The following is a 24,298-nucleotide window of genomic DNA, read 5'->3' as shown; positions in this document are numbered from 1 at the left end:
AAAAGAAAAGCTAAAATAAATGTAACATGGGACTGTATGGCATAATAAAATCACATGTGAAATATGAATATGGGTAATATTACATATATGACTCTTTTTCTTTGAAACTGAACAAATGTATATTAATGTTACAAGATGTTAATATCAGACAAAAATAAATCAACAAACATTATGCTAAGTCAAAGAAACCAGACACAAAGAACTATATTTTGTATGATATTTCTATAAAAATACAAATATAAATCAATTTATATAGATGGAATTAGGTCAGTGGTTATGTAGGGCCAGGGATGGATAGAGGGATTGAGAGGTGACTGCTAAAGGGTGTGGAGTTTTTGTTTTTGGAGTAATGAAATTGATGTAAAATTTTTTGTGGTGATGAATGTACAACATTATGATTATACTAAAAGCCATTGATTATATACTTTGGATAGTTGTATGGTATATGGATATATCTCAATAAAACTGCTTTTAAAAAAAAGAGTGGATGTGGCTCAAGCATTTGGGCATCTGCCTCCCACATAGGAGATCCTGGGTTTGGTTCCTAGTGCTTCCTAAGGAAGATGAGTTGATGCAACAAGCTGACAAATGAGCAGGCACAAAGAGCAGGGAGAGGATGTGGCTTAAGCAGTTGGGCAACCGCCTCTTGCATGGGAAGTCCCGGATTCAGTTCCTGGTTCCTCCTAAAGAAGACAAGTAGAGACAATGAACAGACAGATGGGGGAGCCATCTGGGGTGGAGGGGCAGACAGGCAAGAAACCAGAGGCAAGGGCAGGTTTAGGAATATAAATGTGGCAATCGGTTTATGAAAGATGTTTAAAGCTCTGTTCTAAGAAACTCCTGACTCTCAAGGCGATGGCTTTCCTGAGAGAGTAGTCTTGTTTATGAATTTTGATAGAAATTCCATTTAATCCCATCCATTTAATTCATTCTATGCTTCCTGAGTCCCAGATTTTAGATACTAGATATTCCACTGTGAATGAGATATCTTCCTGCCCTTAGTGAATTTTCAGTCCAGTCTGAGAAAGGAGTGTGTGGACAACTAGTTAAAATACAAGGAACAGGGGAGCAGATTTGTCTCAAGCAGTTGGGCTCCCATCTATCATATGGGAGGTCCAGGGTTCGATGCCCAGGGTCTCCTGGTGAAGGCAAGCTGGCCTGTGTGGTGAGCTAGCCCACGTGGAGTGCTGACCCACACGGAGAGCTGGCACAGCAAGATGACCCAACAAAGGGAGACACAGAGGAGAGATAATAAGAGATGCAGCAGATCAGGGCGCTGAGATGACGCAAGAGAATGATTGCCCCTCTCCCACTCTAGAAGGTCCCAGGATCAGTTCCCAGAACCACCTAATGAGAATACAGGCAGACACAGAGGAACACACAGCGAATGGACACAGAGAGCAGACGTGTGTGTGTAAATAAATAAATAAATCTTTAAAAAAAATAAGGAACAGGGGAGTGGATTTGGCTCAAGCAGTTGAGAGCCTGCTTCCCACATGGGAGATCCCAAGTTCTGTTCCCGGTGCCTCCTAGAAAAAACAAAAACAAACAACAAGCAAAAGAAACGAAAAAAAAAAAAAAAACTCAGGGGACCCGATATGGCTCAGTGCTTGAGTGCCAGCTTCTCATATACGAGGTCGGGGATTCAATCCCTAGCCCGTGGTACCTCAAAAAACAAACAAAAAACCCCACAAGGAACAATGAAATGAATGCTAAATAAATAAATGTAGGAGCAGGAACTGAGGGCAGGAAGAGGAAGCCGAGGAACAGGGACAGGGACAAGGATTTGGGAAGACTTCACAGAATGGGGTGGGGGGATTGGCTCTCTTAAAGTTGTACGGAGGAGGGAGATTTCTGACCTGGTCTAGAGAGCATTGCATCCTAGTGGGATGCCTTTTTAGGGGAGGGGAGAAGGAAAGGCGGTGTAGAGTGGTCAGTATAAAGGGGCATAACCTGAAGTGTTCTCTCAGCCGGGTAGTGTTAGGCCAGGTCTTTCCTGGGGTTAGACTTCCAGACACACTTGCAAGCCCCGGAGCTTCCTCCCCAGCCTCCTAGCTGCTGTCCCGCGGGCCCAGAACCTCTCCCCGGTAATTGCTTTCCGTAATGTGTTTGCTCCAAACCAATTTCACGCCTCCGTGAGGACTCCGCCCTGCACTGGAGGCTCGGACCTCCCCACCACCAACCTATCTGCTTGTAAACACGTATGCACACACGTACGCACACATTTAATGCAACAGATACACCGGGTTCAAGTACCCAGACACGAAAAACAGACATGGACCCACACACTTACATACTAGACTTCAAGGCACTCGTGTACGATCCCCACCCAATCAGTGCACTCCCGGTTAAGTACCCAGAAGCGCCACAGCGCCCTCGCCCTGGGACCCTCACCTGGTCCTACGCCTTTGCCCTCGAGTCTCCTGGGCTAACACCAGGGGGCGCTGCAGCGCTCCGCACCGCACTCGCGGTGGCTGCACTTGCGCACTGCTGCCAGGAGAGGGTGCCCGCGGACAGAGAGGACTCTCCCGCCAATAAGGTGGAGTCGGAGGTAAAGAGCTCTGCTGGCTTTGATTTGAAAATACTTCGTTCTTTATTAGCACCCTAGGTGCTGGTTTCCATTTCCATGAAGTGGAAAGCAGATGATGGGGTTCGGAGATGGGCACAACTGGGGAGGGTGGATTCAAAGTAAAATTCCTCCGTAAAATTCCTCCATCAGGAGCATTTACAAACCGGTGGGGTGGTGAGAGTGGGGCGTGTGGACAACCAAAGAAGCACTTTTAGAATTCCATTTTAGACAATGAGATGAAGTTCTTGCCCACAGTGGCCCTGTTCAGGGATTGAGGGGGAGAGAACCACGGAGTTCTCTCCTGGTAAATAAAGGAGCGTCCAGGGCTACTGTCCCTGGCCTTGGTACTGATGGGAGAGCGAGAAGCAGTTTTCTGGAGCGCTTCTGCTTCGGGGGAAGATACGTTTCATTCTTGGCCGCTCTGCTGTTCGTTGTCCGTTTAATGCATTTGAAAGGCATTTCCTAATATTCACTTAATCCTAACGGCAGCTCCTGGACTAGGCAGAGCAGGTGTAAATAGCCCTTTCTTACAGATGGAGAAGTTAAGTCAAAGAGGAGACGAGGGTCGCCTTACCCAATAAGGAGTCAGAACAGGAATTTGATTCTAAGTCTTTTTATTTTAGATCCGGTGCTTTTTCTTTTTGCATGCTGCCTCAGTTCATGGTCCAGGAAAGGGGCAGGGAGAGGGTACTATGTGTGTGTGAGGGGTTTTATCCCATTTTAGCTAGTGAATGTCAAGGACTGTCCAAGTCAACTTCATGATCCCGGCATGGCAAGGAAGTGTACAGTAACACTGTTAAGATTTAAATACACTATGAAATACAGCATCTAACAAACATACCCCGTATCAAGTCAATACACAGTCACTGAGGTTTCCTTTGCCTCAGTTCAGAATCGGTGGCCCACTGGGATATGTTGGCACCAAGGCTTTGAGCCTGTACTCTCTGTGCCGGCCTGAGCTGAGAATCCCACAGTACTAAGTATAATTCTGGACAATAAGCCCTTGGCTTGAGCTGGATGACATGCATCTTCAAGATCAGAAGGGTCTTTCACCTTGAGTCCTTGACAATAAATGTTCTACTCTGTCCCACCAGAGTGACAGGCTTATTAAAGTGGCCCTTTTCTGCAGGACGGGGATTGGTGAGAGGGAGATGTTTCCCTATATATCCTTCTGAGCTTTTGGATTTTTGTACTATATGATTTTATTACCTGGGGGGGGAATGGGTAAATGAAAAAATTTTAAATGACTTTTTTTTTCATGCCTTATTTGGTGCTGTGAATGACTGTTCAGTTTTAATTTCAGTTATTGTAGCCCAAAGTTCCCTCAATAAGTCATCAAGTCAATAAGCCTCTGTTACTATCCAACACTGTAAAGCCATCAAACTGAGTACAGTACTTTGACCTCTTATTGTTTAAGTAACACACACTTTTTTTTTGCCAAGCCCAATTTGATTATTCAGTCAGCTAATTTTTCTTTATCTGTCCTTTTCTAAGTAAAGACACTTTTGAAGTCTGGTCTTCCACATTGTACCATGAAGTGCTTGGCAAATCTAACAAAAGACTGTTCTGAAGAACGTCTTTAGGCAAGGAGGTCCTAGAGTCCACCAGTAAGTGGGGTCCCAGGCCTAAGTTAAGGCACCTCTTTCTCCATGCCGACATCTTCCCACCAGGCTCCTCTCTTAGAGCCCAGGTAGACCAGGACTGTGTGGAAATGACACTCTCCTCTCCTTTCACCTCACCGATGAATTGTCAGTCAAGGCATAATGAAAGAAAGCTCCTTTCCTGGGTCATACCTCTTCCGCAGGTCCACTCTAGTGATGGGGCTTCCAGGGTGCGGACGTTTAATAAATCAGCCTGACGGTCACCTCAGTGCTGTGCATTAGGCCACCCAGCACTCTGGATGTGAACAAATGCCACTGGATTCCAGAGCTGCCTTCTGTCCTGTCCTGTCTCTGCTCTGCCCTGCCCTGTCTCGGGCTCCTTGGTCTAGGTTCTCCTCCTCACCTGACCCAAATAATTTCCCCTATCTAGACAGCATCTTCCTATCAAAGCCTGGCTTTGATATTCCTCATTTTCACCAGCTCCACCTGACTCTCGGTTTCCTAGTGACCGGAAGACCCTCACTTACCTGGCCAGCTCACTCTACATCCTGACGCTCGGATCCTCCTTCTTCTATTGACTGTGGCCTCTGTCTTTCTTGCCTACTGACCTGACGCTCCTGTCAAGCCACAGTGCCCATGACTTTTGCCTCTGGATTGACAACTCCACTGCTGGGAATCAGGAGGAGGGGGAGGGTAAAAGGCGCCACTATTTCGGTGTCTAAGAATGGGGGAGGCGAGCAGAGTCACCCGCAATTAGCGGATAATTAGCGCTGCTGACCCTCGGGGCTCATCAGCACGCCCGGGCCGGCCCCCAGCAATCAGCCAGGGCAGGTCGAGAGTGTCAGGCCCCGGAATGAATAGGGCTCATCACGCGCTGCAGCCGGGGAGCCAATCAGGGAAATTAATAGCAGAGCAGAGGGAGAGCGCAGGGAGGGAGACAGAACAGACAGATAGAAGACAGACAGACAAGAGCTACAGATAAAGGCGAGAAAGGAGGGGGGCAGGGGGGAGGAAGACTAAGACAAGCCGGGATAGGGACTGAGAGATGGAAACAAGCTTAAAACGAGAGGGTTAGGAATAGAAATGGGGCAGCAAAGGGAAGAAGCGTGGGAGAAAGGAAAAGAATGGAAAGGATGGGAGGAAGATGGAGGGGAAGGTGAGAGGAATGGTAAGTACCTGGCAGAGTGTGGGAACTCGAGGTACCACAGAGGCGTGGAGAAGGGAATAGGAAGTTGGTGATGGAGGAGAGAAGGAGGAAGAAGAGCTAATGCCAAGCGAGCCGAGAGCAGGAGAAAGAATGGAATGGGGTGGAGAAGAAATGACAGGAGGAAAAGGGACCTGAGCCGAGTGGCCCAAAGCCGCGACGCCCAGCGGCGGAGCGGCGCCCCCTGCAGTCTCCGCGGGCTCGCTCCCCGCAAGCGGGCTGCGCCGAAGGGCGGCGGGCGCGCGGCGGCTCCGAGGGTGCCGAGGGCGGCGGGGACTCTCGGTCCCGTCCACCGCGCCCGGGACTTGCTCTCGGACCCCGCCAAGTCGTCCGCTCCAGGGTCCGGAGAGCGGCGTCGGGGGCGGGGGGGGGGGCGGGAAGGAAAGCCGCAGGCCGCGGCCGCGTGGCGCCCCCACCCCCCGAGGGCGGCGTCCGGCGGGCGGGGGGCTGGCCCCTCGGTGGCCCGGCCGCCCTGGCCGCCCTGCCGCGCCGCCGACTCCCACCTGGCCTCGCCCGCCCCGGCCCGCGCGCCGCCCCGCGCGCCCCGCGCGCCCCGCCTGCCCCCGGGCCGCCCGCTGCCCGCGCGCCCTCCGAGCCCGGGCCGAGCCCGGGGCGGGTGGGCGCGGGGTGGGGGCGGGGCGGGTGGCGGGAGCGGGACCGTCACAGCAGCTGCCGCCGCCTTCTCGTCCGCCGCAAACTTTCACAAAGCGGCGGTGTCCGGCCTCATCAATCTCCATTAATAATAGTTGGTTGGGCCGCGGGGGGCGGGCCGAGGGCGGGCGGGGTCCCGGGCCGGGCGGGCCGGGCCGCTGGGAACGGGCTCTGCGCACGGAGCGGGAGCCGGGCGGCGGCGGCGGCGGCGGCGGGCGGAGGGAGGAAGTGAAGCGTAATTTGAGGAAGATGGATGAGTCCGGAGGGCGACACCCCCAGCCCGCCCGCCCGCCCGCCCCCTCCCTCCTTATGAGAGAGAGTGAGCGCGGCGCCGGAGCCACACTGCGCCGAGCCCGCTCCCCGCCGCCACCTCCGGCCCGGGAGCCAGGGAGGGAGCCCGCTCCGCGCCGGGCGCCGCAACCCGGGGGCGCCGGGCTCCCCAGCCGCGGGGCGAAGGCGCCCGAGCCCCAGCCCGGGACGCACGGCGGCGCCGGAGCGGGAGCGCCCCGGGGCGCCCGCAGTTCCGGGCGCGATGCAGAGACCCGGCGGCGGCGGCGCCCCCGGGGGCAGCGGCGGGGGCAGCGGCGGCGCCCAGGGCACTGCCTTCTCCATCGACTCCTTGATCGGGCCGCCCCCGCCGCGCTCCGGCCACTTACTCTACACCGGCTACCCCATGTTCATGCCCTACCGGCCGCTGGTGCTGCCGCAGGCGCTGGCGCCCGCGCCGCTGCCCGCGGGCCTCCCGCCCCTCGCCCCGCTGGCCTCCTTCGCCGGCCGCCTGACCAACACCTTCTGCGCGGGCCTGGGCCAGGCCGTGCCCTCCATGGTGGCGCTGACCACCGCGCTGCCCAGCTTCGCCGAGCCGCCCGACGCCTTCTACGGGCCGCCCGAGCTCGCCGCCGCCGCCGCCGCCGCCGCCGCCGCCGCCGCCACGCGCAACAACCCGGAGCCCGGCGGCCGGCGCCCGGAGGGCGGGCTGGAACCCGATGAGCTGCTGCCCGCCAGGGAGAAAGTGGCGGAGCCCCCGCCGCCGCCGCCGCCGCCGCCGCACTTCTCGGAGACTTTCCCAAGTCTGACGGGTAAGTGCTGTGGGCCGGCCCGGGCGCCGCGCGGGAGCCCCGTTCACCTGGAAGCCCCGGCCGGGAGCCTCACGCAGAATCTCGGCACCTGCCAGGAGCCCTGGAGCCCCAGGCCCCAGACCGCAGGTTCTGCGGAAACCGGCTGCGAATTCCGTGCCAAACACAGCACCTCTAGACCCCAGCACGCTTCCACCCTGCTCTGTCCCAAGAGTGCTTGCAGCCTCGCCAGATACTTCCCAACACTCCTTTACAGTTGAATGCCTTTCCCCCCAGCATCCTAGCCCTGCAGCGTAAAATCCCCGCGGCTCCTTTTCAAACCCCCTTCATGTTTCTCCACTGCCGTGAGTAGAGAAGCTGCAAAGGGTGCGATTCCTGGGGACACCAGCAAGACCCAAGGATGAGGGGTGGGGGCAAAGGAATCCTTCCAGCTTGGACTCTGCTCTCTGCTGTCAGTTCAGTAAGAGAAGGCATGTTCTGACTTCTGAGAAGATTGCATTGACCCCAAACGCCCAGAGGGCGGGGTGCATGGGCCCCACTGATGCCGGAGCAAAGGGAGGGTCTTAAAGTGGTGGTGCCTGTGCCTTCCCCTTAGTAGTAGAGCTCACTTCTGGATTGGCTGATCTAGAGCTAAACCTTGAAGAGCCAAGGAGAGGGCCTAAGAGGGAACGGCATCTGGCTGGCAGAGGGCCTAGCACCTTCTGGACCTAGGCTAGCTTCGAGGCTGAGAGGCCAAAGGTCCAGTTGGGTTGGATGTGGTCCAAAAGGCCTGGAGTGGAGAATCCAGATGAGATTCTGGACCCGGTAAGATTCAGCTCAGATATAATTCAGGAGCCTTGGATCCTCCTTGGGAGGGTGCCCTCTTGATAGGGGCAGGATGTATTACACTGAATCAGGTTATATCAACTCACTTAGAGCCCTCCTGTCCTTCTTATTAGTCCTTAACCCCTAGAAGCCAGAAAAGCTTTCTCCTATCCAGGGGCGGATCCAGATTTTATACAATTTGGTAGACCCTTTTTAGAAAAATTACAACTGCTCGCAAATGTGGGGGTCTCTGAAACTTAAACTTCTCCACAATCCGGAGGAATCTGCCTCTGTGCAACAGTTCAGCATATCCAACTTAGCAGGTGGAAGGACTGGGGGCTGACTCTGTCAGCAAAAAGAGCCAAGAGCCTGTGTCCTTTGCCTCGAGGGGCAATTCTGGGCCCTTCCTGAAATTGTCCAAAGAGCTAATCACTCTTCCAGATCCTGAGGGCTGCTGTGGGGCCTGTCTTCCTGGGCCCCGGGCATGTCGGCTTCAGGGATTCAACTGTTGTTTCCATTTTTGTACCCGGTCAGGCCAAAAGTCAGAGCAGCATCTCCCAGCGAGGCTCAGAAGGAAATGATAGAGCAGCCACTGGAAGGTGGGAGGAAATAGCCATGAGATAAAAGGGCCCTGGGGGTGAGGAAGTAGTAACTGGTAGGCTGATCTTGCAAAGAAAGGATCAATAGGATTTTTAGAATAGGATGGTTTTAAGGAAGAAAGAGAGCAAGGCTCGCCAGCAGTGAGGCGGCTTTGGAAGCAATAGGACCAACAGAGCTGGAGGAGGGACAAGACTCCTGGGGAAGGGACGAGCTGGAGGGGGCAGGAGGCTGACACCCCTTGTGGAGGAAAACTGAGGGTGAATAATGCCAAATCAAGAGAGAACAAGCAGTTTGTCCTACCCCTTCAGGTTTTGCTCGGTTCTCATTTTGACTCATATGTGTAATGGTTGCTCTTCACTGAAGCAGGTAGATTATTGACTATAAAATCAGTCATTGAGAGAAAGGAATAAACAGAAGAACAGTAGAGAATTATTGAGGAGAAAGGAAGAGAGGGAAGGACCAAGGAAAGAGCAGTGTTCTGGGAATATGCAAAGAGAGACTATGACTTAGTAATGGAGACAGGGGAGGGCTGTCTATTGGAGGAGATATGTACAAGGAATTTCTCTCCTGGGCTAAATGAAGAGGGAACGACGTCTCGACCAGAAGTGTGTGTGGGAAAGAGTTCTGTCTCGACGACAGGTTTGGGAGGGGGCTAAATAAAAATACTAGGAAACAGGAAAAAGTTTTGACACTAGGAGTCATTTTCTTTAAAGGTTTTTCAATGCTGGGAATGATGGGAAACAAGAATATATCTGTATGGAATGATGAAAGAAAGATCATCATCTGAGGAAAATGTTGGAAACAAAAAAAGAGACTTGTGTTGTTCTTGGAGTAAAGGCAAGGAATTTCTTTGCTAAGAATGATGGGAAGGAGACTGTTACCCAGGAAGAATTTGGAGCCATTACTGGAGTGAAGGTAATAACTCACACTGGGAATAGATACCAATAAAGGGTTCGTAGTGGGGCTGCTGGGGCCAAGCAGTAAGGAGGTTAGAAGTCAGTAGAAACGTCAGGAGAGAATAATGCATGAGAGATTTTATATGACTGCTGCTCCTCATCACTCTCAGTACAAACTCTCTCCCAACTTCCTCTCCACCTTCCCAGTCTTGAGTTTTTCCCGAAAGAAAGAAAATGTAATTCCAGAAATGTTAGACAGAAAATCAAACTGGGGAATGATGATGCATGACCCACACTGTAAATGGTTGGAAAACGAATACTTTGTTTTGGGAATTGTATTAGAATACTTGGAGTGAAATAAGAGTTCTCTGCTGAGAATAATGGGATTGAAATCTCAAGATTAGAAAAGTTTGGAGAGAGTGCTGCCTTTAAAATGCCAGAGGAGGAATTCCTGTCCTAGTATGACTAGGTGACATTTGTCTGAGATTATTCTTAATTTACATTTGTTTGGCGTTCTACAATTTACTTGCCCCTTTAAATGAAATTTTAATGAAGATAGGCCATTTTGGAGAATGATGAGTATAAGAATTAGAGACAATTTTTTTTTAATTTGCTGAGAGTTAAGACACATATCCACTCTCTACTAGATTGATGAGGATAAAACCAGAACTTTATTACTAAATTTGATTGCAGGGGGAGAAGTCGAATTTGCAGGTAAAAAGAAATAGTGTACAGAAATTATGGGATAGAGAAAGTACTGAGAATGGTAGATGAAAAGAATCCTAGGCTAGGAGCTTGGGGAATTGTGAGGAATCTTGCTAGGAGTGATAAAAAAGGAGAGAATTTTGAATTAGTAAGGACAATTTATAAGTACAAATCAATAGATGAGCCAGAGCAGTGCTTTCTAATAGAAATATAATGCAAGCCATATATGTAATTTAAAAAATTTTAGTAGCAATTATAATAGTAGTAATAAGGGCAAAAAGAATCATGAAATAAATTTTAATAATACATTTTTAACATGTCCAAAATATTGCCATTTTAACATTAATCATATAAAAATTATTGAGATAGTTTAAATCCTTTTTATGTCCTAAGCTTTGAAATCCAGTGTGTATTTTATACTTACAGCACATCTATTTTCAGACCAGCCACATTTCAAGTGGCCACTAGCCCCATGTGGCTAGTGGCAACCACATTCAACATTCCAGATCTAGAAGATTCATAAGGACAGAGTCATGTGAAAGTGATGGGGAGAAAAGAGTTTTGAACTGGACTAGAGAGTAGAGTCCCCATGTATGAGGAAGAGAACAGTAAACTCTGAATGGCATAAACAAACAACTCTGCTTTGGGTGGGATGGGGCAGAAATAATATAATTGTGTGTGGGTGTGCCTGTGAGAGCTGACCGAGGGTAAAAGAAACTCACCTGCTGGGTGAAAGGTGTGCAGAGCTGTATCACAGACATGCTGGGTGAAGAAGATGCTGTTCCTGGGGAAAGGGTGAAAAGAGGTGTCCTCTTGGAAAAATGCAGATGAAAGCCTTAAATTGGGGGTATCTAAAGCAACAATTTCATCCTGGAAGAGAAGGGCTGGATTGCCTGAAAACAAAAGCTTAAGAAATGAGGGATGGCTGGCGCTCTGTATACAATTGTTGGCTGGGTGATAAAAAATACAGTGAAAGATTAGTATGAGAGCTAATGCCCGTGCTGGGCATGGTGAAGAAAAGAAGACATCTGTAGCTGGGGTGATAGAGAAAATAAGAGAACAAGATGAGAAAAACCTAGGAGCTTTCATTGTAGTGAATGTTACTAAAGAAAAACTAAACAGGAAAAGATTTGGTAATTTCTGAATAGAGATTGGCAAAGATAATGGAAGTCATGCAAGGATACCAGGGAAAGGTTCTGGGAGCAGGCCATTCGAGTGTTGGTTTATAAGCTGAGCACCTGAATGTAGCTAGAGAACATTTAGGTGACCACCAATTAATTTCTGAGTAGGTATGACTGTCGAGATATGATATTTACTTATGAAGGAAAAACAGGAAATGATAATGTGATGTCGATTCAGGGGCTTTTGTTAAAAACAGAAGGGAGGTTTTCCTGGAAGTGATGGGGAGAAGAGCTTTAAACTGGAACAGAGAGTGGAGTCCTCATGTATTAGGAAGAGAACAGTAAACTCTGAATGGCATAAAAATATTAGCTGAATTGAAACCTAGAATTTTTGGCAAAGAGCATACAGTGAGAGCAATTGTTACACCAACATCTATAGAAAGGCCACCACTGCATTAACTTAATGTGATTGAAGGAATGCTTTTTTAGGAGTGGGGGCATATGGGTTCAAGCCTCAACTTTGCCACTTAGAAACAGTGTAACTCTTGGCAAGTCACTTGGTTTCAGTTCAGCTAACATTTTGTGTGTATCTATTAGGGGATGAGTATAGTCCAGACACTCTAGAAGATTTGGTCATGTAATTTCTTTAGACTTCAATTTCTCATCTAGAACATAAAAGTTTTGGCTCAGATGATCTCCAATGGTCCTTTCAATTCTGTAGAATAAAAGTTTATTTTTATTCTACTTACTAAAGTTTAAAGTAGGGGACCCATGGGCCTCACGCTCAGGAACTCTGCAGATTTATTTGGACAGGGAGCAAAATTACATCTTTTTATGTTATTAACTTCTAAACTAAAAATTGGCACTTCCTTTAATTATGAGTGTTGGCAAAAAACAAAACAAAACATGATAGGTTCAGGAGTACCTGTGATTTTTGTCACCAATAGAAATAACATCGATGTTCTATAAATTTACAGTTTTGCAAGACATCTTATTGCTTAAAGAATTAATAAATAAACATATGCTTATATCACAAATTCATTTTTAAATGTTTGATAACTTTATTTTCATATAATTGGTTTCTGATGTAATCCTATGTATTTGATTTTATGCTTCTAAAGGCATTATTCTGAGAAAGGGTACATAGGTTTCATCAGACTGCCAAAGGAGATCATGGCACAAAAAGAGTTAAGAAACCCTGGTTGGGAAGTGATAGAGGGAAAATTTGGGGGTGGGGGCGGATTGGAACAGAGTACTGAGATGACAGCGAAGGTAACACTTGGGAGAGTTGGGAAAGAGAAGGGATCTCTGCAGTGACATATGTAAATATGAAGATGCCGATTATACATGATTAGGGGAGACTGATTAAGGAGTAAATTCTTATACTCAGAGTGATGGGCATGAATAGTCTGTACTGGTAATAATGGGAAAGAGGCAATAATTGGAATAATGAGGGAGAAATATTTTAATTGGGAAGGAGGGGGAATGTAATAAGAGGAAAGTGCTTTGCTTTGAGAGTAATGCTACAGTAGGAAGCTTTGGGCAAGAATTTTGCCTTGGAAATCAATATTTGTGGTGAAATTGATTTGGAATTAGGAAAATAGAAACGCTAGAAATAATCGAGTAGATGTGCAAAGAAAGACTAAAATAGGAATGGTGAGGAGTTAGGTAAGAGAGAACTTTTATTTAGAGGGAAGGTGAAGCGTCCTCAAGCTGGGATCTAATGCAGGGGAGAGGAAACCCGGTATTAGAGAGAATGGAAAGAATGGCATGCTCTTTTGCAGGTGGTGATGTGCAAGGTCTCTGATGGTGAGGAGGATGAAAGAAGCCTACTAGAAGTGATGGAGGTTTGGGCTTCTGTTGGAAATATGACCACAATGGGGTAAAGTTAGCAACTTAGAGTAATGTGGAAGAGATATTGGTGTGCTTGGAGTAATTGGGAGAAAGGGTGATAAGGAGAAGAGATGCTTGGATTTGGTGTGATAGAAGAGTGACCCACACTGGCCAAAATATGTTTTTTTTAGGAAGAGACAGCCTTGGACTGCAAGTAATTATGAGGTTAGGTCTTCACTAGCCATCACGGAAGAGAAAGGAATAATCTTCAAGTGATGAAATGAAAAATCTGTGTTAGAAGCAGGGGGACTACAGGAAGTAATGGAGGGCAGTGGTATGAAGAAAAAGCACAATGTCAGAAACGAGGGTTAGGAGAAACAGGAAAATACTTCTGAACTGGGAGTAATGGGAGACGGATTCCCCGACCAAACAGTGGAGAAGACGGTATTACAAGGAAGCCATGGAGAAGATGGAACTCTGTGCTGGGAGCAATGCGAAGAGAAGTGATACAGAAAAGTACCAGAAGGAGTGAGGAAGGTGCCGTTATCCTGAGAGGGAAGGCAGCAGGTGCCACACACTGGGATGGACGGTGGCGATCCTCTAAGTGATGCTCCAGTGCTGCAAGTGTGTCACTGAGTGGCCTTGGCCAGGGCACACCTCTCTGTGGCTTTGCGTCCTCATCCGTAAGATAGAGGTTCCACTTGAGGGTGATCCCTCACTGCCAGCTCGACAGTTCTGTTTTTATCAGTAAGGGTGCCTTTCTTAATGAGTTGTCTCTAAAAAAAATAAAGGTATCCTGAGCAAAGGAGCACAGGGAGGGAAAGCCTGTGGGTTTTGGAGCTGAGTTTGTTTTGGTCGCTAAGGCGGAGGAGGCATCCTGGGGTGTGTGATTCTGAGGTGCAACCGAGGCTGGGCTTTGGGATTGAAAACCCTTTGTCACCTAGACTGGGGAGGTGCTACCTGAGCCGAGGCTAGGTGCAGCCATCATACCAATGAGACAGAAAAATGTTAGGTGAAGGTGGGAAGAGGTCTTGTCTAGGCCAAAAAATCAGCAGATCAATTGTGACGGACTTTACCTGGAGAGGAAGGAAGCAGTGCCCTGACAGAGAGTGATGAAAAGAAAACTTATCTTGTGGATTGAACTCCTTGGACTCCTATATTTCTTCTCTAGATGGTGACAGTATTTATGATGGGGCACCATTAGAATTCAGTCTCTTTTTAAGAGATGTCACGTAGCACAAAGGAAAAGAGCATGGGCTTTGGGCAAACAAATCTGGGTACAAGTCTTGGCTCTGCCACTTACTTTGTGATTGGTTTCCTCATCAGTAAAGTAAGGGCAACAGTACTACCTCACAGAATTGTTCTAAGGACTAACTGAAAAGGGATTTTTACAGCATACTGAAAGTAATCAGTGTGCAAGAAATCATCGCTATTGTCATTGTACTAGACATGGAGGGGAGCTTTCCCAGGAATTAAGCTGGGAAAGACATCTCTCCTAGGAGTCATGTAGGAGGGATGGCACTATCTGTACCGATAGGGATAAAAATGTTTCTGGGAGTGGTGATATAGTGCTAAATTGTGATATACATCAGAATGCTAGAACACTGTGCTGAAAAGAATAGGGGTAAATTTTGTCTTTGGCTCTTTCTACCTCCTTTTCAGTTTCCCTGCCTCACATTTTAGCATCCTCTGCAAATCAGAAGCCTGCCCAAGTCCCCTCTGCCATGCCTCCCCTGGACCCCATAAAAAAAAAAATACCTCTCCCTCCTTTTCTTTCCTCACCAAAATTCCTATTTCCTCACGTATCTGACCTCAACTGGATGTCAGGAGCAAAGCCACTAGCTTAAACGAACTCATACTCAGGTGGATTAAGTACTTCAAGGTGGTGGAACTTTAGGTGTGTTAACGTGACTAATTTCAGGTAATGTAGAAACATTATTTTGGATGGGTGAGTTGTGGGAGAGAGGTGGAGAGGCTTACTTACCCTACAGTCCCTGAGATTTTTGTCACTTCAAGGAGCATCACTGTATTTACTTAGAACTCCTTGGGTTGCAAGTGAAAGGAGCAACTCCAATTTAAACTAAAATGGGGATTTATAGATTCATGTAACTGCAAAGTACAGGAGTGGACCCAGAAACGCAAACAGTGTTGTCAGGTCTTTCTCACTCTTGACTGGCTTCTCTCTTGTCTAAAGCCTCGTTTTCTTTTAGACAGCTTCCTTCATTTAGTGAGCCTTAGTGGAGGACACAAGCATAAAGAGTTCTGAGCTTTTGTAGTCCCAGGTTAGGGTCAGGGGATTCTGGCGTGTAACACATCCTGGGGAAGGAGTGCGATGAACTTGCCTCGCCGGGTCCCAGGGATTGGCCACATCTAGGTCCTGTGCCCCGCTGTGGTCACAAGGTGGAGGCATGCGATGGACAGCCCCATGCTGTCCTGAGCAAAGAGAAGCGGTGCTGCTATTGCACAAAAGAGGTAAGGGGCGCTGGGCAGACAGAAATGAACTCGAAATAGATGCCTGGCACAACCAGGAAGAAAGATAAGTATATTCCCTCAGCTCCCTTTCAGTGCTGGGAGGAAAGCCTTTCCCCACTGGCTAGCTCAGTAGTCCTAGGGGTGACTGTGAAGCTCTGAAGAGAGTTCTGGAAGGAGGAAAATTGAGATGGAGAAAGTAGAAGAACTTTCATTTCTTAATGAGGCTGTCTTGTCACTCTGATTCCTGTAATAAGAAAGAGCTCTGGGAAATAGACGTAGCTCAAGTGGTTGAGCACCTGCTTCCCATGTGTGAGGTCCCAGGTTCAATTCCTGATACCTCCTAAAAACAAACAAACGAGGAAATCGGCTCCCATTGGGGAGGGGATGAGGTTTGTGGTTGAGCACCTTTTTCCCATGTACGAGGTTCTGGGTTCAATCTCTGGTACCTCCGGAAAAAAAAAAATCTCTGTTAAGGGATAAGGGAGAAAGTTAAAAACCAGAAGCTAGAGAAAATCAGTAATAAAGTGAAACTTTCCCCATGATTTGACAATATTATTTAATGAATGAGAAAATATTTTTCTGAAAAAAAGAGAATAACACAGATTACATCATACAAATAATGATAGGAAAAACTGAAGAAAGACCTGGTGGATATTTGGTTTTGGAGAATGATGAGAAAAAATAGCCTGTTGAAGGACAAAGGTAACCGTTGGAGAATGAATCCTCTTCGATGGGAATAATAATTTCTCAGAGAACGTTAGAAGATATCAGTGATTAAGACAAAGTTGTGGGTGGCAGAATTGGCCCAGTGGTTAGGGCGTCCATCTACGACATGGGAGGTCCGCGGTTCAAACCCCAGGCCTCTTGACCCGTGTGGAGCTGGCCCATGCGCAGTGCTGATGCGCGCAAGGAGTGCCGTGCCACGCAGGGGTGTCCCCCGCGTAGGGGAGCCCCAAGTGCAAGGAGTGCGCCCCGTAAGGAGAGCCGCCCAGCGCGAAAGAAAGTGCAGCCTGCCCAGGAATGGCGCTGCCCACATGGAGAGCTGACACAACAAGATGATGCAACCAAAAAAAACACACAGATTCCCAGGCTGCTGACAACAACAGAAGCGGACAAAGAAGAAGACGCAGTGAATAGACCAGAGAACAGACAACCGGGGTGGGGGTGGGGGTGGGAAATAAATAAATCTTTTTAAAAAAAGAAAGAACTGTGAAAGGAATGAGCTCTAAAGTTGGATTTGATGGGGAGGTTATTTACTAATGAGACATCTGAGGAAAGGACTTTTTTTTTAAAGATTTATTTATTTCTCCCCACCCCCTCGTTGTTTTGTACTCACTGCTCTCTGTGTCCGTTCGCTGTGTGTTCTGTGTCTGCTTGTCTTCTCTTTAGGCAGCTCTGGGAACCAACCCTGGGACCTTCTGGCATGGGAGAGAGGCACTCAGTCTCTTGCACCACCTCAGCTCCCTGGTCTGCTTCGTCTCTTATTGTCTCTCCTCTGTGTCTCTTTTTGTTGCATCATCTTGCTGCACCAGCTCTCCTGCATGGGTCAGCACTCCTGCGCAGGGCACAACTCCTGCACAGGTCAGCACACTGCCATGCGGGTCAGCTTGCCTGCACCAGGAGGCCCTGGGTATGGAACCCTGGACCTCCTGTGGGGTAGACGGGAGCTCAGTTGCTTGAGCCACATCCCCTTCCCTGAGGAGAGGACTTTTGCTTCAAATGGGAGGGGAGGAGAAGATACTTTACTGGAAAGCATTAACTGGAGATTTAGGAGACCGTTATTCTAGACATAGCTGTATGACTTCAGAAAATCATTTAAAGGTTCTGAAACTCTGGTTTTTCCACTTGAAAATAAGTTTACTACTAATAATCGATCGACCCTACTTCAGTGAGTTGCTTGAAGATAAGATAATAAATGTGAACATGTTTTCTAAGTTAAAAGTCACGCTAGCAGTGTTACCAAGGGGTGAAAGGAGATCTGCACTTGGAGCCATGGGAGAAATTGCTCTGAACTTGTCATAAAAGTGCCAGGGGGCTCTGGATGGGCAGTGCTGTAGAGAATATTCTATTTTGCTTTGGAGTAAAGAATGTTAAAGAGTAATGGGAAGAGTGGCAAGAGAGAAAATGAAAACAAATCTCCCTTATTTTACTGAAAATTACAGGAATGAGTAGTAGCATCATGGAAGCATGGAATTAATGGGGACGAGTGAAAAACAAACTCAAAGCGAACTGGTTGCTGTAAATGAGGGGAAAAAGTACAGACTCTGATCAGAACAGGAGTAATTCGGTATTGGACGTGGTGGTGAAATGGGAATGGGAGTGCTGGCAAACCAGGCCTCTGTCTGAGGGGTGATCTGTCTTCTCCCACCTCCCCTTCTGACCCAAACAGTACTTAAAACGGTACTTACTAAGAAAAAAAGAGTAGTTGAACTGGAGGATCCTGAGGGATCATCCTGGGAAGGCGAGGGGAGGGGAGAACCTTTCCTGAGAGTGTCTGAGAGAAGTTTTAAGCCGAAGTTTGTAAAGTGGAGGGAAGGGACGTCAGAACTGAGAGCCATGGGGGAAGGGCTTCTCCTCCGCGAATAATAAAGACTCGTTGTTTTGTCTAGTTAATGGTTTTCAGATACGCTCTAGTAGGGCAGGAGCTGTGATGCGGGGATGACTGGGGGCGGCGGAGGGGCGCTGTGAGTCCTCGTGGGTGGGGGGGTCTCAAGCGATCCTTCCCACCCCTCGGCGGTGCCGTGCTCCTCGGTGGCTGTCACCGCGGGACGCGGCCTCTAGGTGGTGCTGGCCGGGGCTCTCCAGCCTTTCTGTTGGAGAATTCCGCCCTGGGTTCTTCGGTCCTTGATTTCTTCCCCAGCCTGCCCTGACCCGTTCCCAAGACCCCGCGACTCTTGTCTCTGGAGCGATGTCGCTGTCCCCGGGCTCCCACCCACGTGGTCGAGTGGGGGGGGGGGGCGCACCCTGCCCTCTGGGGTGGGCTGAACCCACCTGCATGAATTTTTCAAGTGATCAGGTTTGAAATCTTGTGACTTCAGGTTCTTAGGCTAATAGCACCCACTAGGAGAACTCACCTGAACCCGGCTGTTTGCTATAAATCCCCTGGCCAGAGACCAAACTTTTTTTTTTTCAGCTCCAGACTTGCCCATAGAGAACAAGCTAGAAACTCAATATATTCTTCTTAGTACTCGTAATGTTGTTTTCGTACACAAAGGACAGAACCCTTCTGTTTGGACTACCTACCTAGCACAGACAAATTATTTACAATTTGAAAGTTTTTATTTTTTGTTCTGTTGACATTCTCATCAGAATCATCATTTTCCATATAAAATTTTCAATACATTCTTGTTTTGTTGATCGAGTTGGTTCCTTTTTTGTGTTATTCGTATCAAGCAAGTATAGCGTCTGCAATTGAAGATTTGCTTTTATGGACACTCTATCCACCAAGTCCAATTATTCTAAGTCCAATTTTGCAGATAGAAATTGCGTCAAAAGATTCACTTCTGTCAGTTTTTAAAAGATAAATTCTTCGATGTGCAATTTTTGTTTATATTGTTTGATTATCCTTACTGTTAAATTGGATAAAAGAAAATAGTTTGCATTTCTTTCTTAGCTAATTCAAGAAAAAACACTAAGGAATTCACCTCAGCCCTTTCAGGGTTGCTGTCTTGTTAGGGTTGGACTACTGTATTGCAAAGCCGATTCTTCGGTTTATTTTTCCATCAGTTCCGGTATTGTGTTCTAAAGTGCCCCTTCTCTTGGTGGCACGACAAGCAAATGCTGGGCCAAAATGTTTTGCTTTCTCCAAATTAACTAAATCTGGGGGCTAAATGTAGAGGTGTTTAACATAAGAGAGGCGACCCCTGCGTTCCCGCACGCCGGTCTTGAGTGTGTACTTTATATTAAATTCTCGTTCTACTAAAAATAAACAAGCGTGTGAGAAAAAAAGTTTATGCTTCTTCCATCTGATTTTTTCCAGTTATCCTTTATGATTTTTTTTTCTTTCAGAGAAGTTGTAGGTTTACAGAAAAATCATGCAGAATCCCCCCCTTTAGAGAAGATATCTCCCTTCTCTAAACTTTTCAGCCCTTTTGGTTTCCCCGAGTTCCTGAATCATTGATTTCTGCCACAATCTGGCACCACTTCTCTCCTGCCCAGTTTCTGCCTGTTTCTGGCCTCCCCTTCTCTCCACTTCCGGGGTGGCAGTCCCAGTCCCAGCACGCTCTCTGCTCCCCTGAGGCGTGCCCCTGCGTCCTGGCCCCTTTGTGGTACATCTCTGCTGCACCCCCCACCCCACCTCTTTCCAAGAGTCGTTTATCAAAGTCCTCAATGTCAAGACTTTTGGTGGGTAAGAAACTCTCGCCTCTGCCACTTAGCATTCCACCCCGACAAGGAACAGAAGGAGGCTCCTTGTGTGGCTTGAAAAGCACACAGCACTGAAGGTGGCTTGCGTGCGTGGGCTTAATTTTAGGAAATCTGTCTGAAGGCAGGGGGATAGATGATAAGATCTCACGAGGGCCCTGCCAACTCAAGGAACCTGGGAGCCTCATCTCAATCATCATCAATTTAGATTTATTGGACACCCACCCCCTGGTGCTTAGAACTGTGCTAAATGATTTTTATCTTTCAAGCCCTGAAATCCAGTTTCTGCCTTTTCTAGCAGCTGTTTAAAAGATGGTGACTGACATTGGGCTGAGTTTAACAAGCTTTTAAAAAAAATTTTTTTTTTTTTTACTGCCTATTATGTTTTTAAAATTAAAGTTAGAGGATGTAGTAATAATAGTTCCTCATTTCTTTTAGGATAAGATCCTATAGATTTCCACTGCATACTGGTTCCTCTCCACCCAATGTGTGATCAGAGGACATTGGAAAAATGAGTAGGATAATATTCACAGAGAGGCTGTATTAGGGGTCCCAGAGCTAGGGAGGGTGGGGTTGTCAGAACTATGTTAGGAAAAGAGAGGGGATAGCAGTGAAAAAGAAAGGGAGAGAGCTTGGGAATGGTTTCTTTTATTTAGTCAAGAAATATTTATTGAGTGCCTACTCTGGACAAGTACTTTTCTAGATGCTGAAGGTACAGCAGTGAATAAAACATATCTATCCCTACCCTAACAGAACTTATATCCTAATAGGAAGACAGCCACTAAAATCAAGACTATAGCAAAAACTAATGCAAAGAAAGGAAATAAGGAGTCCTGGAGCTTTTACTTTTAAAAGGATGGTAAGGAGAGGTCTCAGTGATAAAAACCTGAAGGAGGCAGGGAAGGAGCCATTGCAAACACCTAGGTGAAGAGGATTCCAAACAGAGGGAAGGGTGTACTGAAGAGGGGCAGGATGGAACCAGTTAGGAGAAAATGTCATGAAGCAGGTGAGGGACATGGTGACTTGGACTAGTGTGGAAGCAGAGGAGGTGGTGCGAAGAGCTCAGACTCTGGACAGATTTTTAAAGTAGCACTAATAGAATTTCCTGAGGGATTGGGCATCGGCCGTGAGAGAGAGGACTGAAGGATTCCATCAAGATTTTTGGTTTGACAAACAGGGAGGATGGAGTTGCCATTATTAACCGAGATGGGAAGACAGGGTGAGCTTGGTTTGGGACACAAGTGAGTTCTATGGCGGTGGAAATAGTGTGTGTGTGTGTGTGTGTGTGTGTGTGTGTGTGTGAAATGAAGGAGGAAAGCAAGGATGCAAATCTTACAGAAGGCAAGATGGTTTGGCTAGAGGTGAGAGAAGGGAGAAAGCATGAGGTGTCTAGGGGTGATCTGGATGAGGTGCGCATTACCTATAGACGGTTTATCTGAGGACAATATAAGAATGTGGGTGCTAGTGAAGTTTGGGCACGCTGTTAAAGAGAGAGTGAGGGGGGAGTGGATGTAGCTCAGTGGTTGAGCACCTGCTTCCCATGTACGAGGTCCTGGGTTCAATCCCCAGTACCTCCTTAGACAGAAAGAAAAAAGAAAAAAGAATGACGGATGGTGAAGACTTTCAGTGGATAAGATGAATAGGAGTACTGGGAAAAACTGGGCGAGGGGAGGATTAGAGAAAGAATGAAATGCTCCAAGGAAGAAAAGGGAGGATGGTGGTAAAAAGAGCCTTGAGGTGTGAGGAGGCTGAGAGGGAAGATGGAGGACATGGGGAAAGCAACCTGGCCTCTAAGGGAAATGTAAAAATGGCTCTTGGTGAAAAGGAGTGGGTGTGGACGGCATCCGGGAGAGGAAAGGGCACCTCTGGGAGGAAGGCGGGGCGTGGGAAGTTATTGGGCTGGTATGGTAGCCTGGAGGGAAGTTCCTCATGGCAGGAGGCGTTGGGGACGTGGTAGGGGAGAGGGGCATCAGGTGAGCTCCGCAACGATGTTGTGTACACATACACACGGTCTCTTGTAAAGCATTTCACCTTTCCATGAATTTACTTTGAGTTGTATTCTCCACCTGAGAGTGTGCTTATGAGTGTACGTGTGATACGTGGTAGGCGTAGCTGCATTCTGAGAGACATTTCAGAACTGCCCCCCCCCCCAGGAAACTCTCAGAAAGGAGCTGATTATTTCTTGTTCTCTCTCCTTTTGCTTGGTTGTCTTTTGACTTGTGGTCATTGCACTGTTTATTGGTCCTTTAGGCAGAAAACAAGGGAGTGAAGCCCAAAAATACTGAAAACATTTGTGAAACATTATCTGAAGTTTTGACAAAAATTTCAGTGGATAAGAAGCTCCACTAATGAATTATATTTCAGAATTATGGATAGATTAAAAATGTTATATGCCTGTGATTCCAAATAATCACTACTGAAGTAGTCAAAACTCCCTTTTCACCACTTCCCTTTCCATGTTTTCTCTTGTCTGTTTCCACTTCTTCCTCCTTTTCCCATATTCCCTCCAGCTGGGCTAACCGCAAGCTCAGGATCCTAGGATTCTGGACTTGAGCAGAAAGCAGCTGTTTGGGCTGCCCCAGCGACCTTGCCAAGCAAAGAGGGTAGGTGGGAAAAGAGATGATAACATTTTAAAAATAAGGGTAAGGAAAAGGATTGAAAAGGGATCAGAGGGGCTGAGTGGTTGGGAGCAAAATCTGGCCACTAGGCAAGGTGGTGGGTGGCTGGGAGCCCCATTCTGGGTTGGATGGTCTGGTTAAGAACTGGGAAGGGGCATGGTGAGGAAACTTCCCAGACTCCCAGGTGCTTTAATAACGTCTGGGACCCAGATGGGGGAGGGGTGGGGAGTGAGGAAGGGGGCATCAAATGGCCTTGAGGTTTCATCTAGAAATGGGATGCTGTGATTGCAGATCTGGTGAAGAGGGAGAGGAGAGGGATTACTGCCTTGTGGAGGGGAAGATAGACTTGAGGTCAGGAGACGAGCTTCCCAGCGGGTCCGGATGAGGAGGATTCCTAGAATAACAAAGGTCTATAGCCCTGCTCTCCCGTCCATCCCGCAAAAGCCAGTCCTCCACCATTGCCCCACCGTTCCCTACAGCAGCTCTGTGGAGGCCTAGTCCCCCACTGCTTCCTTCTGCTTCCACACTGGAAGCTTTATGCTCTGGGTTTGGAGGGGTGGAGTAGGAGCGAAAAGCTGGGTCCTTGGGCTCTGGTTTGGAGGAAGCTGGGGAGGTGGGGGTAGGGCGGGGGTGGGGTAGGGAGAATGAGATGACCTGCGGAGGGAGGGAAAGTTCAGGGGTCACGGACTGGGAATGGTTCCTTTGGTAAACCACCTTGCCGTGGTAAAATCTGTGCTGGTTAATACCTTTCTTCCCATTTGTCTCCCTTGACCCTCTTCCCCATTCCCACCATCCTTCTGGTCTCTCTGGGCCGCATCTATTCCCCCTGCTATTCTCTCTTCCTCTTCATGTCGTCACTGCCCCCCCCATGGCTCCTTGTGCCTCCTCCCACCTCTCTCTCCCCCTTGCCTTCTCCCTCCCCATCTGTTGGTTTTCGCTCCCCACAGCGGAGGGGAAGGTGTACAGCTCAGATGAGGAGAAGCTGGAGGCCCCAGCGGGAGACCCAGCGGGCAGCGAGCAGGAGGAAGAGGGCTCGGGCGGTGAGAGCGAGGACGACGGCTTCCTGGACAGTTCTGCAGGGGCACCGGGGGCTCTTCTGGGACCTAAACCGAAGCTGAAGGGAAGCCTGGGGACTGGAGCTGATGAGGGCGCCCCGGTGGCAGCAGGGGTGACAGCTCCCGGGGGGAAGAGCCGCCGGCGCCGCACAGCGTTTACCAGCGAGCAGCTCTTGGAGTTGGAGAAGGAGTTTCATTGCAAGAAGTACCTGAGTTTAACAGAGCGCTCGCAGATCGCCCACGCCCTCAAGCTCAGCGAGGTGCAGGTCAAGATCTGGTTTCAGAACCGACGAGCCAAGTGGAAGCGCATTAAAGCCGGCAATGTGAGCAGCCGCTCTGGGGAGCCCGTGAGAAACCCCAAGATTGTCGTGCCCATCCCTGTGCACGTCAACAGGTTTGCCGTGCGGAGCCAGCACCAACAGATGGAGCAAGGGGCCCGGCCCTGAGCGCGCTGCCGAGGACTCGGGAGGCCGAGCCTGCTCGGGAGCCGGGTTAGGGTCTTGGGGACCAGAGGCGGCCCAGCTGGCACTTACCCTAGCTCCGGTGGGCCCCTGGGAACTGAGATGCAGACCGTTGGCCCTGAGCCCCCTGAGGCCCTCAAGACTAGGGGCTTTGGGTTAAAGGGGCTTGGCACCTAATTGCTGAGGCACCTTAGGGACTGAGGTGGACTTGTGGGCAGGGGTGGGGTTCTAAAATAAATGCCGAGGACCTGAGAGGTCCTGTGACTGGAG

The 24,298-nt window shown here is 48.6% G+C and overlaps 1 protein-coding gene across 1 annotated transcript; it reads left to right on the top strand.

Moving 5' to 3' along the window:
- The first annotated feature begins 6,278 nt into the window (after window positions 1-6,278).
- On the top strand, window positions 6,279-24,013 carry GBX1 (gastrulation brain homeobox 1). The gene is given in 3 exon segments (XM_058298005.1): window positions 6,279-6,400; window positions 6,497-7,104; window positions 23,460-24,013. Coding segments are annotated over 3 exon segments (1,284 nt in total).
- Window positions 24,014-24,298: the final 285 nt, after the last annotated feature.

This window comes from Dasypus novemcinctus, chromosome 5, assembly GCF_030445035.2.
Source record: "Dasypus novemcinctus isolate mDasNov1 chromosome 5, mDasNov1.1.hap2, whole genome shotgun sequence".
Classification (NCBI taxonomy): Eukaryota; Metazoa; Chordata; class Mammalia; order Cingulata; family Dasypodidae; genus Dasypus; species Dasypus novemcinctus.
Note: the sequence above shows the minus strand (reverse complement) of the source record. Positions and strands in the feature narration are given on the sequence as shown.